The following is a 14,125-nucleotide window of genomic DNA, read 5'->3' on the forward strand; positions in this document are numbered from 1 at the left end:
TGTGTCTCGGCGTGTTTCTCCTTGGGTTTATCCTCCTGGGACTCTCTGTGCTTCCTGGACTTGGGTGGCTAGTTCCTTTCCCATGTTAGGGAAGTTTTCAACTATAATCTTTTCAAATATTTTCTCAGGTCCTTTTCTGTCTCTCTTCTCCTTCTGGAACCCCTATAATGTGAATGTTGGTGTGTTAAATGTTGTCCCAGAGGTCTCTTAGGCTGTCTTCATTTCTTTTCATTCTTTTGTCTTTATTCTTTTCCACAGCAGTGAATTCCACCGTTCTGTCTTCCAAGTCACTTATCCATTCTTCTGCCTCAGTTATTCTGCTATTGATTCCTTCTAGTATATTTTTCATTTCAGTTATTGTGTTGTTCATCTCTGTTTTGTCCTTTAGTTCTTCTAGGTGTTTGTTCTTTAATTCTTCAAAGTCCTTGTGAGACATTTCTTGCATCTTCTCGATCTTTGCCTCCATTCTTTTTCTGAGGTCCTGGATCATCTTCACTATCATTTTTCTGAATTCTTTTTCTGGAAGGTTGCCTATCTCCACTTCATTTAGTTGTTTCTCTGGGGTTTTATCTTGTTCCTTCATCTGGTACATAGCCCTCTGCCTTTTCATCTTGTCTGTCTTTCTGTGAATGTGGTTTATGTTCCACAGGCTGCAGGACTGTAGTTCTTCTTGCTTCTGCTGTCTGCCCTCTGGTGGATGAGGCTATCTAAGACGCTTGTGCAAGCTTCCTGATGGGAGGGACTGGTGGTGGATAGAGTTGGGTGTTGCCCTGGTGGGCAGAGCTCAGTAAAACTTTAACCTGCTTTTCTGCTGATGGGTGGGGCTGGTTTCCTCCCTGTTGGTTGGTTGACCTGAGGCGACCCAGCACTGACACTGACAGGCTCTTTAGTGGGGTAATGGTGGACTCTGGGAGGGCTCACGCCAGGGAGTACTTCCTAGAACTTCTGCTGCTAGTGTCCTTGTCCCTGTAGTGAGCCACAGCCACCCCCTGCCTCTGCAGGTGACCCTCCAACACTAGCAGGTAGGTCTGGTTCAGTCTCCTATGGGCCATGGCTCACGGGTCCAGCTGCTCTGAGGCACGTGCGATCTTCCCAGACCGGGGCACGAACCCATGTCCCCTGCATCGGCAGGCAGACTCTCAACCACCGCGCCACCAGGGAAGCCCTACAGTCTTCATTCTAAAGTCTATTTGTCTGATATAAATATAGCTACACCAGCTTTCTTTGGGGTTCCAGTTGCATGGAATATCCTTTTCCATTCCTTCAATTTTAGTCTGAGTGACATACTACTTCTAAAATTCTATAATTGTACATGCTAAAGTAAAATTTGATATATATCATATATGAATATCTTGGCATGTGATATAGAGGCAAAGGGTTAGGAAAGAGCTTGTTGCCAACTTCACCTTAGAGCCCTTCCTTTATGGTGGTTCTCTTTCCACCACTATTTGTTTAATAGGCATATTATACTTGTATTTACTACATGAATACATACTTTATTTTAATATAAACTGGATTTCTTTTGCAGGAAGAGGAAGCATCATGTTTGTTTTTGTGGTAATGGCTTCAAAAGATCTGGCTTTTTAAAAACTTTAATGTTTAACATGTGATTTAATAATCTATCTTTATAATTTTGTATCTGTAATTAGATGTTTTAAATATTTGAAGTACATCCTTGAAGCAATTTGAAGAGAGATATTTTAAAAAGAATGGTATGTGACTTTGGCACTCACATGTACCCAGATGATGGCATTATTCCATTTATGTGAGGAAACTTCAGTGAGAATTTATGAAAAACATAGGTTCAAATTTTTTGCTTATCTGTTATGCTAAGTCATATGTCATGAAAAATTTTTCTGTTCGCAAAATGTGATGGTATAAGCTTTAATTAATATTTACAGAACACTTATAATCTGGTTACTCACCATATTGGTATTATGTTTTTCATATCTGATGGATTTAGGAACTGGACTTTAATATCTGAGGATTTTTGTTTCATAGCTTAGTGGTTAAGAGCTCATGACTCCAAATCCTGGCTAGACCACTTACTCTCTATATATTCTTGGGCAAATTACTTCACCTCCATTTTGCCAAGGGTTAACAGCTCTTAAGAGATGTTATTTGGATTAAGTGAGATAAAGGATGGAAGGTACATGCCACAGACTCTGGCACATAGTAGACTTTTACTTAATGCTAATCATCATTATCATCCTTGTTGGTTTCACTCAACAAGATAGGTCTTCAGATACTTTCAAACTTTAATCTCTAATTTTAACACTACATTTTTGAACTTATAAAAAATTATTTTCTGTATATCACTTCTTATCCATCTTTGAAATGGAAATGTGATGCCTTCTTATGAAGGATCTATGTTTTTTATTTTTTTTAATTTTAATTAATTAATTAATTTTAAAACTATCTTTTTTTTTTTTTGAAGATAATTATGTTGCCATCTTGAACAAGGACAACTGCTTTATTTATTTATTTTCCTGCATCACACAGCTTGCAGGATCTTAGCTCCCCAATGAGGGATCAAACCGGGGTCCACAGCAGTGGAAGCACTGGGTCTTAACCACTGGACTGCCAGGGAATTTCCCAAGGGAATCTATGTTTTTTAAAATGAGTTTGTGAGCAGTAATTGATGTTTGCCAGTGGTTTTCAAGATGGACAGGATTAAGTGCTATGTAATCATATTGTTGTTATTTATATCAAAGCATAAGGCATTGAAGGAAAAGGACCATAACTTGATCTATCCACACACTAAATGAAATGATCAGTTTTCTTTTGCACTTCATGCTTTTTAAAAATAGTCAGTCTCTTGGTTTATCTTACGTATCTCTTTGTCCAAATAAGCATTTAAGGTCATGATCTAGGAAGAAATCATCTGTGAGATTTGAGACTAAAAATCAAGCCTCAAGTGGAAATGATACAAAAATGGAAAGGAATCATAGTGCATCATCATGGGTGGACATTTTTAGGCAGAGACTCATTAGTAATTTTACTGATTGGCTCAACTTACCAAATTATTCAAGAATCTGGAATAATGGAGGGAAACCAATCAAGCTTGATTGATTAAGGCCAGTTGATCAGCCTTCTCCAATTCTACTTCAAAGCCGTTATAATAGAATATTGTTTAAAATTTGATTACCCATAATCTTACCATGCTTTTCAATATTTTAAAATTCAACCACAATTTGTTGAATATTACTAGGAGCAAAGCCTCATTCCCGATAATATGGGGAAACTGTTATCCTCACGGAGCTTATAGTCTGCTCCCAGGAGGTAACGTGGAAAGAAATACCAGCTCTACAGGGCAGAGTGAAAGAAGTGCTATGAAAAATGTAGTTCCAAAGTGTTGGCAGCCATGTGGAAGAGCCATTCATTTTAACTGGCAGGATCTGGGAAGGCTTTTAATTAAAAGGTGACATTCAAGCCTTAAAGGCGGAATAGAATTTGAGGCAAAGGATTGTTCTGTAGGTATTTTAGGCCAGGAAAACAATGTCAGTAAAGATGAAAAGAGGTGAAAGCACGTGTATATATATAGGAAGCAGCAAGCCGTGCCCAGTGCCTGAAGCAAGGGACTCATGGATTGGTGTGGAGAGTCAAAGACAGAAAAGGCAGTTTGGAAACAAATCTTAAAAGGACTTTGAATCATGTTATGGAGTTGGGTTTCATTCAGTAGACAGTGGGAAGCTAGTGAACATTTTGGGGGAGGGGAAGAATTTTATCTGACCCATGTTCTTGCTGGTATTATTACTTGCAAAGAATTAGGGGGATGAGAGATTCTAGGCAAGGAAAACAGATATAATAACCAAAAATTCCAAGTTATTAGGAATATTATATGCCAGGCATTGATAGGCTAATTATTGTATTAACTAATATGATTATTATAATATACTAACATATTAATGATATAGGTGCTTTGTAGGATTTACTTAATTTTTACAAGCACCCTGGCATGTGAGAAATATAATCTTTATTTTAGAGATAAGACATGGGAGGGTTGGAAAGATTAATTGCTCAAGGTCATATAGGTCATAGGTAGTGGGGCTTGAAATGAGGTGATGGAAAAAAATTTGATTCAGAGCAACTGAGTGTGGGAGGTGAGAGAGACAGAGGGAGAAATTGGAGATGATTCCTACTTGGGTACCTTTAATGAAGGTACAAAGCATAGTCAAATAAGTTTGGGATAAGTAAATAAGGAATTCTGCTTTGAAAGATTGGATTTGAGATGTGGGCAGGACAAGCCAGGTAGAAATGTGGAGCTGGTTATTGGAAATAGAAATGTGAAGGTGAAGCAGTCTGGGAGTAATCAGAACATTGGTGAGAGGGACAGCCTTGGGAGAAGGTATAGAACAGGAGAGGCTGAAGAGAGTGACGTCCATCTAAGAATGTGGAGAGGGGAGCTGGAGAAGGAATTATCAGAAAGGTTTGGAGAAACCAGAATGTGAAAGAGTAGTGAACAAGCAGTCACGGGTGGGGAGAACTTCAGAAATTGTGTGTGGTAAACAGGTCATTTCTTGCTCACCAGAGAGGGAAGAGTGTGGGGATTCTTGCTTTATTTGGGAAGTAGAAGTCCATGGGTAGTTTATGAAAAAACAAAACCAAAAACAATTTTAGTGGAGTGGAATGATCAGGAATTGAGTGTTAGGGGCTGAGGAAGGAATGGGTGGTAAAGAAATCTGATGGGCTCCAAGGGATCGAGGGACTTTTTTAAAATTAGGATGCGGGGAGCCCTTAAGCTAAGGGAAAAGGACAGTGGAGAGATTTCTAAAAGAGTGGAGGATAATTTATTGGCTTTAATTCCAAAGTGAAATCCAAAGATGACCAGAGGACAGACAGAGACTCTGGCGAAGGAAAAGAATAAGGTTTTTTTTTTTCCCCTATGACAGAAAAGGAATGAGAAGAGAAAAAAATGGGTGGTTATACCAAGAAAAAGTGAGACCTAATGGAGAAAAGCTGAGAAAATTATTTTCTGAAAATCTATTTCTCAGAGAGGCCTTATTGGCCTTCTACATGTTTTGTATTTCCGAAGAGCCCTGTACTTATCCTTTAAAACATTCATCACGCTTACAATTACTTGCTCAGCATCTGGTTCCACCACTAGATTTCAGTCTCCTCTTTTAAGAGGTCAGTCGGCATGTCTGTCTTGTTCCCTGCTGAACCTCCAGTGTATAGAAGAAACTGTATGCCTGGTGCATAGTAAATGCTCAAAAGAGATTTGATGCGTTAATACTGGATGATGCCATAGATTCTGTCTGTCTGTCTGTCTGTCTCTCTCTCACTCTCTCAGCAGTGCTGAAAAACCTGACCCACAATAAACACTTGACAGATACTTGCTAAATGAATGATTCTTGTCACTGAAATAGGAAGTAAGTTCATTAATTGAGATAATAATAATTAAAACATTTTGAGTTCTCCCTGTGTGCTAGACACTAGATTAAGTAATTATATATTGGCTACTGTAACAAAGAAACCACAGAGTTTCAGTGGTTTAAATAATAAACGTTTCTTTCTTACTCAGTAACACTACACAATGGTTGCTTCTTATGGGCAGGCAGCTCTCCTCCTTTTAGAGACCCAGGCTCCTTCCATCTTCCAGCTCCACCATCTCTTAGGCCTTTGCCTACAGACTGGGGAAGAGGATGAGAATGTAGCCGCACAGAGATGCAAATAGTTAGCGAGCCGCTTTCCAGGGACAGAAGTGGGAACATGAATTTTGATGGACACTTAGCCATCTCTTCCACACATTTTTTTTTTTTTTTTTTTTTTTACCATTTACAATAGCCCAATGAAGGAGGTACCATTATTATCTCCATTTTACAGATAAGACTACTGAGGCTTAGACCTGTCCCAAAACAATAAGGTTCTAATTTGAGATTCAAACTCATGTCCCTCTGACTCAATAGCCCATTCTAAACCATTAGACCTTTGTTTCTCAGGTGGAAGTGATTTTGTTCCCAAGGTACAAGGGGACATTTGGCAATGTCTGTAGACTTTTTTTTATGGGGTGGCGTGGCAGGTGGGTAGGTATTACTGGCATCTAGTAGAGTGTATAGGACCTCCCCCACTCCCAGCATACGCACACAAAACCAAAAGTTACCAGGCCCCAAATGTCACTAGTGCCAAGGTTGAGAAATTCAGCACCAGACAGTATACTACCCACGATGGTAGAAGGTCAAGTATGGGTTAAGACATGATTGAAAAAATTAGGAACAGCTACTGTGAGGAATAAGCTACAGTTCATTATGAAAGGCTGTGAAGGGTTGGCAAAAAGCAGAAAGCTGCTGGTGGTTGTCAAGTGCAGAAGAAGGTAAGTGGCTCTGTTATTTTTCTATCAGCTACTTGGCATTTCTGGGACTTGATACTACTTTTAAAGAAGTAAGTGATCTGTACTTTACTGAGTGAAAAGCTTATCTTTTAAACCATTTTATTTCTGAACTCAGGGAGACCAGACTCGTCCTTTTATCACATCCAGTCCTACAAATGGGGCTAAATCCACTGCAGAAGGCTGGCTCTCTGAAAACCCATACGACCCGAATTATGGTGACGTACATTTTTATGACTATGTTGGTGATTGCTGGAATTGGAAAATTTTCCCCAAAGCTCGATTTGTATCTGAATATGGATATCAGTCCTGGCCTTCCTTCAGTACCTTAGAAAAGGTAAGCCATCTTTGATTTCCCAGTGATTCAGAATGGTAGGCCATGGGTGTATGTCACTTCCTTAACAGTGGTTCAGAAAGTCAAATGAAATCTACTTCTTATTTAAATGGAAGTGTAGGAAGAAGATAATAGAAAAGAACTTTTTAGGGCTTCCCTGGGGGCGCAGTGGTTGAGAGTCCACCTGCCGATGCAGGGGACACGGGTTCGTGCCCCGGTCCGGGAAGATCCCATGTGCCGCGGAGCGGCTGGGCCCGTGAGCCATGGCCACTGAGCCTGCGTGTCCGGAGCCTGTGCTCCGCAACGGGAGAGGCCACAACAGTGAGAGGCTCGCGTACCAAAAAAAACAAAAGAACTTTTTATCCTTAACCTTTGGGGTACTAAACTCTTGTAGTCATCATTTTGGGGATTATAACTTTTCTATATTGCTTTTAATTATGTTCCGTCAAGAGTATTCAAAAATTAAATGGAAGCCGGTGATTACTGAAGGCTGAGTTATTATCACATGTGAAAATCACTCTCACTTACTACTTTCTATGTGTCCTGCAACTGTTTTATTACTTACAGATATTCAGAACTGGATAGTTTGCTACAATAAGAGAAATGAATGTGATAAATAAACCTTTGTCTGATGTTATCACATCATATCATTCCTTTTATTTTCTCCCCTCTTCTTCCTCCTCTTCCGTTTTCTTCATGTTGGTGTATTTGATTTTCAGTATGGCACTTCACTTTCTCTATTCCTAAAGATTCCGTTTTGTAGATGGGTTGTTTCAGACTTGTGTGTTTTTTTTTAACAGCTTTATTGAGACCTAACTAACTGGCCATACAATGTACTCATGGAATGTGTACAGTTTAATGGTTTTCAGTATAGTCACAGAGTTACGCAGCCATCACCATGATCTAATTTTAGAATATTTACATCACCTCAAAGAAACTCTGTACCCTCTGTATTAGCAGTCACTTCCCGCTCTCTCTGTCCCTCCCATCCCGGATCTAGGCACCACTAATCTGCTCTGTGTGTCTGTATTTTTGCCTGTTCTGTACATTTCTTATAATTGGGATCATAACATATGTGATCTTTTGCGACTGGCTTCTTTCACCCAGCATAAAGTTCTCAAAAGTCATCCATGTTGTATCATGAATCAGTATGTCTTTCTTTTATATTGCTGAATAATATTCCATTGAATGGATAAAGCACATTTTGTTTATGCGTTCTTCAGTGGATATACATTTGTGTTATTCCCCATTTTTGGCTCTTATGAATAATGCTGCTGTTAACATTTGTGTACATGTTTTTGTGTGAACATATGTTTTCCATTCTATTAAGTATATACCTAGGAGTGGAATTGCTGGGTCGTATGGTAACTCTATGTTTAATATTTAATATTCCAAGGAATTGCCAAACTGCTTTCCATAGTGGCTGCACCATTTTACATTCCCACCAGCAATGCACGAGGGTTTCAATTTCTCCACATCCTCGTCAACACTTGTTATTCCCCATTTTTGTCTTTTTTTTTAACATTTCCCTGGAAATTTACGTTTACAGGAAATTTGTATTTATTTGATGGCCAATCATGTTGAACATCTTTTTATGTGCTTGTTGGCTCTTTATATATCTTCCTTGGAGAAATATCTGGAGAAATAAAAAGCAGGCAAAAATCCTTTGCCTACTTTTTTTTTTTTTTTTTTTTTTTTTTTTGTGGTACGCGGGCCTCTCACTGCTGTGGCCTCTCCCGTTGCGGAGCAGAGGCTCCAGACGTGCAGGCTCGGCGGCCATGGTTCACAGGCCCAGCCGCTCCACGGCATGTGGGATCTTCCCGGACCGGGGCACGAACCCGCGTCCCCTGCATTGGCAGGCGGACTTTCAACCACTGCGCCACCAGGGAAGCCCTTGCCTACTTTTTAATTGGATTGTCTTTTTTTTTTTTTTGCGGTACGCGGGCCTCTCACTGCTGTGGTCTCTCCAGACGCACAGGCTCAGCAGCCATGGCCCACGGGCCCAGCCGCTCCGCGGCACGTGGGATCCTCCCGGACCGGGGCACGAACCCATGTCCCCTGCATTAGCAGGCAGACTCTCAATCACTGCGCCACCAGGGAAGCCCGGATTGTCTTTTTATTATCAGGTTGTAAGAGTTTATTGTAAGAGCTTACAAAAAACATACCATCTATGTGTCCATGATATAGATGGTAATTTTTTTAATAGCTATATGATTTGCAAACATTTTCTCCCTATTAGTGGGTTGTCTTTTTACTTACTCGATAGTGTCATTTAAAGCACAAAATTTTATTTATTTATTTATTTTTAAATATTTATTTATTTGGTTGCGTCGGGTCTTAGTTGCGGCATATGGGCTCCTTAGTTGCGGCAGGTGGACTCCTTAGTGTGGCACGTGGGCTCCTTATTTGTGGCATGCAAACTCTTAGTTGTGGCATGCATGTGGAATCCAGTTCCCTGACCAGGGATCAAACCTGGGCCCCCTGCATTGTGAGCGTGGAGTCGAAACCGCTGTGCCACCAGGGAAGTCCCAAAAGCACAAAATTAAAAATTTTGAAGTCCTACTTATCAATCTTCTCTTTTATTGCTTGTGCTTTGGTGTTGTATCTAAGAAGCCATTGCCTAAGTTAAGATCACAAAAGTTTACTCCTGTGCTGTCTTTTAGTTTTAGCTCTTACATGGTCTATTTTGAGTTAATTATTTTGTATGGTGTGAGGTAGATGTCCAGTTTTGGATAGCCAGTTGTCCCAACACCACTTCTGAAAACATTATTCTTTCCCTAATTGAATTCTCCTGACCCTTTTGTCAAAAATCAATTGACCATAAATGTTAATGTTTATTTCTGGATTCTCAGTTCTGTTCCATTGTGTATGTCTATTTTATATTAGTATCCACTGTCATCATTATTATACTGTTGTAGTAAGTTTTGAAAGCTGGAAGTGTCAGTTCTCCAACCTTGTTCTTCTTTTCAAGATTGTTTTGACTGTTTTGGGTGCCTTGCATTTCCATATGAATTTTAGGATCACCTTGCTAGTTTCTGTAAAAAAGTCAGCTGGGATTTTGATGGGGATTGTGTTGAATCTGTAGATCAGTTTGCAAAGAATTGCCATCTTAACAATATTAAGTCTTCTGATTTATGAACATGTGATGTCATCTTTAATTTCTGTCATACTATTTTGTAGTTTTCAGTGTATAAGTCATATACTTCTTTGGTTAAATTTATTCCTAAGTATTTTTTGATGCTATTGTAAATGGAATTATTTTCTTAATTTTATTTTCAGATTGTTTATTGCTAGTGTCTAAATATTCAATTGATTTTTGTATATTGAACTTATATTCTGCAACCTTGTAGAACTCATTTATTAGCTCTAATGGCTTTTTGTTTTTTGGGGTATGTGTGTGTGAATTCTTTACGTATAAGAGCATGTCATCTGCAGATAGAGGTAACTTTACTTTTTCCTTTCCAATCTAGGTGCCTTTTGTTTACTTTTCTTGCCTAATTGCCCTGGTTAGAACCTCTAGTACAGTATAGAAGTGGTGAGAACAGATAATCTTTTCTCACTCCTTTTCTCAGGGAGATTCCTGTTTTTAGGGAAAAAGCCTTTTTATCATTTAGTATGATATTAACTGTAGGTTTTTCATAGATGCCCTTTTATTCCTAGTTTGTTGCCTGCTTGTATCATAAAAGGGTGTTGGATTTTGTCAAATGCTTTTTCTTCATCTATTGAAATAATCATGTAGTTTTCCCCCTTCTGCATCACTTGTGTGAAGTAACCACAAAAAAAGTTTTAAGAGAATTTAAAAAAGTTTTAAGAGAATTTAAAAATCTTCCTCAATCTCACCACCTGAACACAACTGTACTTCTACATTGAAGTTATATTGTATTTTTAACTTTAATAAGTAATGCCATAACCTTAGTTCTACTCCTTGTTTTTTTATTACTCCCATATTGTGGGCCCAAACTTTTGGGAACATTGTTGTTTCAAAGTGAAAGAAGATGCAGTTCAGTATCCTGACTCAGGTAGGAACAAGTGCTGAGAATGGAAAAGAAGGAATGAAAGAAGCAAAAATATTTACTGAGCAGATTTCTGTACCAGGTACATCATTTAACAATAATCCAGCCCTGAGGCCCAGAGGGAAATCAATATATATTGATATATATATAGTGAGAGTTCTGTCAATGTCCCTAGATTGTAAGTAGCATATCTGTATTCAGGCTTATTGTCTGACTCCAGAATTGATCTATTTTCTTTTCACTACATTTCAGGAAGATGAGTGTTAGGAATTGCTAAACCTTTTTAAAAAAAATCTATAAGCATTTCTATTCACCTCTCGAAAATCATGGAATTCCCATGTTTTTGTGAAATGCCTGATGACATTCAAAGATAGTAAACACTGTATTTTAAAATAGGGAAAGATAAGTCCTGTTTATTATGAACCCTTGATTTGATTGTTGCCTCTTTTCGAACTACATTGCTTAGTGGAGAATTTGAGTAGGTGTTGGGAAAAGAAAACCTTTACGTAAAATCTTCATTTTTTTTTTCATGCATTCAGCAAATATATTAAAATGTCTTTCTCTGGTTGGGATACATTACTTCTTCGTAAAATAATCATATTTTCAACAGGTGATCATCAATATACAGCAATAGAAAGATTGGGTTTTGGAATGAACAGATCAGGATTTGAATACTAGAACTTCCACACACTAGCTATACTGCCTTGAAAAGATTATTCAGTCTTTTTGAATTTCAGTGTTCTCATCTGTAAATTGGGGGTAATAGGAGCAGATACTTCAGGGAGTGTTTGTGTTCGTGTGTGCACATGCAGGTATGCATGTGTGCATGTGATGGTGTGTAAACATTAAGTTAATTAATACGTTGAAACACTTAGCACAGTTCTTGACACATAGTGATGAGCCCATAAAACGTAAGCTATTGTTACTATTAATATAGGCAATGCTAGTCATATGGTTTATACGAAGCTAGACTGCACTAATTAGCTTTGGATCTTGGGCAAATTACTTAACCTTTCTGTGCCTGGTTTTCTCATCTGTAAAATAGGGTGATAATAGTACCCACTCATGGGGTTGTTATGATGATTAAATGAGTTAATATTCTTAAAGCAATTACAGCCTTATCTGACACTTTTTTTTTTTGCCGTACATGGGCCTCTCACTGTCGTGGCCTCTCCCGTTGCGGAGCAACAGGCTCCGGACGCGCAGGCTCAGCAGCCGTGGCTCACGGGCCTAGCCGCTCCGCAACATGTGGGATCTTCCTGGACCGGGGGCATGAACCCACGTCCCCTGCATCGGCAGGCGGACTCTCAACCACTGCACCACCAGGGAAGCCCCATTATCTGACACTTTCTAATTCCTCTGGTAACATTGTTATAGCTGAAATTTACAAGAATTTCAAACCATAGCTATCAGAAGGTAGAAAGCGTCCCACATAACAGATCAGGTTTATGATTATGGGATACCTTTAAATTATTAGCAGCCACAGGGCTGAGAGGCCAGGAGATGTGTTTCAGATTTTGAAAAGGAAGAAGCGTAGAAAGAAGGGAAGACTATTGCTAAAGGTTTGCGCATCTCAAATGTGTACAAGATGACTGTAAATACCATACCTCTGTTTCAAATAAATAATAGAAGTAATTGGTGTTCTCTAAACTGTCTGGTGGTAACATTTTCAAAAACGAAATACAATTTGGAAAAACTACCACATTAAATATGGCTAATGTATGTTGCTTATATTTTGGTATAAATCAATTCCTAAAGAATAACTTTTTCCTTTTAAGGTGATTGGTCTGTGCATTGCATGATTACTGAGAATTCTAAGTCATATTTTATGAACAGGGATTATTAAGCTTCCTAATTTTCATGGTTTTTTGAGGGTGGAATGGAATATGTTTTTTCAAAGTGTCTGTATAACTTGGCTTAAAACTCTGATATTTTCAGATGTAGCCAGCAATTGTCTTATATCTTTGTCAAATGCTAACAGTTCATTAAATCATAGGGCCTAGAAGCCAGAATTATTGCTTTTTTTTTTTTCTCCTGTAGAAGGTACACTACTAACCTGTGTGGTATTTGTTTTTATTTATTTATTTATTTTTGTTTTTATTTTTTACTTGACCTGATGATAGCTTCTCAAAGGAAAAGAAAGATTCTGTAAGTTAAAAAAAAAGATTTATTATTAGGGGAAAGAAGTATCATTGTTTGGTTTGTATCTTCAACTATATCAAAATTAAACGTGTATATATCAAATATATTTAGTAATCACTGAGAAGCAAATGAGCAAGTGCTAAGCATTTACCATTTTACTAGTGATATTTTATTACTGTTAGCTTTGGGCTCTGCAAATGTGTGTAGTACTTTTCAAGTTTGTCAGGAGTATGAAGAAAAGTAGTTTCACTCCTAACTTCCCAATCTGAACCTCTTATTCTTTGCTTGAAAGGCTTCATCTAAAGAGGACTGGTCTTATGAAAGCAAATTTGCACATCATAGACAACATTTCACAGATGGTAACTATAAAATGCTTCACCAGGCTGAGCTTCACTTCAAACTCCCCCAAAGTGCAGATCAATTACGCAAGTTCAAAGACACTATTTATCTTACTCAGGTAAGCCATTTTTATTCTGGGCTTCAACAGCTACCTGCAGTTAACATGAAGAGATCCTGTAGATTTTATAAGCCTTTTGTGGTGAAAAATATTCAGGTTTTCATTTTGCTGATTAAAAAAAATTATCTGCTTCAGAATGGGTATTTGATGACATATAGGACTTGAAATAGTTAATTTTTGGCATTTGTCTCTCTTACAAGAACAGCTCACAAAGTTCTACAACAAATTGTACATTAAAATCTTCCCTAGCTCAAGATTACTATCAAGGTTCAGTAATTAAGTCAGTAGCATTTGCCAAGGAAAAAATGGGACAATGGAACACAATAGAGTCCAGAAACAGACTCATGTATGATATAGTCACCTGATTTATGGTCACAATGCCACTGCAATCCTGTGGGAAAAGATAGTCTTATCAATAAACAGTACTGTATCAAGTGGGTATCTTTATGGGAAATAAATGAACTGTGACTCCATATACAAAAATTAATTTGATTAGTGATCAAACACTCAATTGGGAAAGGTAATACAATAAAGTTTCTAGGAGAAAAGCTTCATGACCTTGGCATACACAGACGATTTCTTAAACAGAACATAAAAAATACAGACTATGAAAGAAAATAATGATAAATTGGACTTCATTAAAATTATGGACTTTTGTATATCAAAGCCACCATTAAGAGAGAGAAAATGCAAGCCACAGATTGGGGAACAATATTTATAGTACATATGTCTGACAAAAGATTTGTATTTAGAATAAAGAACTTCTGTAAAGCAATAAGAAAAAAGACAGATAACCTGTTAAAAAATGGACAAAAACCTTGAACAGGCACTTCATCAGAGAAGATAACCAG

The 14,125-nt window shown here is 38.1% G+C and overlaps 1 protein-coding gene across 9 annotated transcripts in view; it reads left to right on the forward strand.

Annotated features, from left to right (window-relative positions):
- The window catches only part of MANBA (mannosidase beta), a 152,790-nt gene that overhangs the window by 65,821 nt on the left and 72,844 nt on the right, over positions 1 to 14,125 (forward strand). For all 9 annotated transcript variants that reach the window (XR_004349994.1, XR_004349995.1, XR_004349993.1 and 6 more), the window contains 2 exons: positions 6,447 to 6,665; positions 13,110 to 13,274. Coding sequence is in view for 1 of the 9 variants with exons in the window: in XM_032632653.1 (XP_032488544.1) it covers positions 6,447 to 6,665; positions 13,110 to 13,274 (384 nt within the window). In the remaining 8 variants the exon portion in view is untranslated. The remainder of the gene's footprint in view (positions 1 to 6,446; positions 6,666 to 13,109; positions 13,275 to 14,125) is intronic.

The sequence above is a fragment of the Phocoena sinus genome, chromosome 5 (assembly GCF_008692025.1).
Source record: "Phocoena sinus isolate mPhoSin1 chromosome 5, mPhoSin1.pri, whole genome shotgun sequence".
Lineage (NCBI taxonomy): Eukaryota > Metazoa > Chordata > Mammalia > Artiodactyla > Phocoenidae > Phocoena > Phocoena sinus.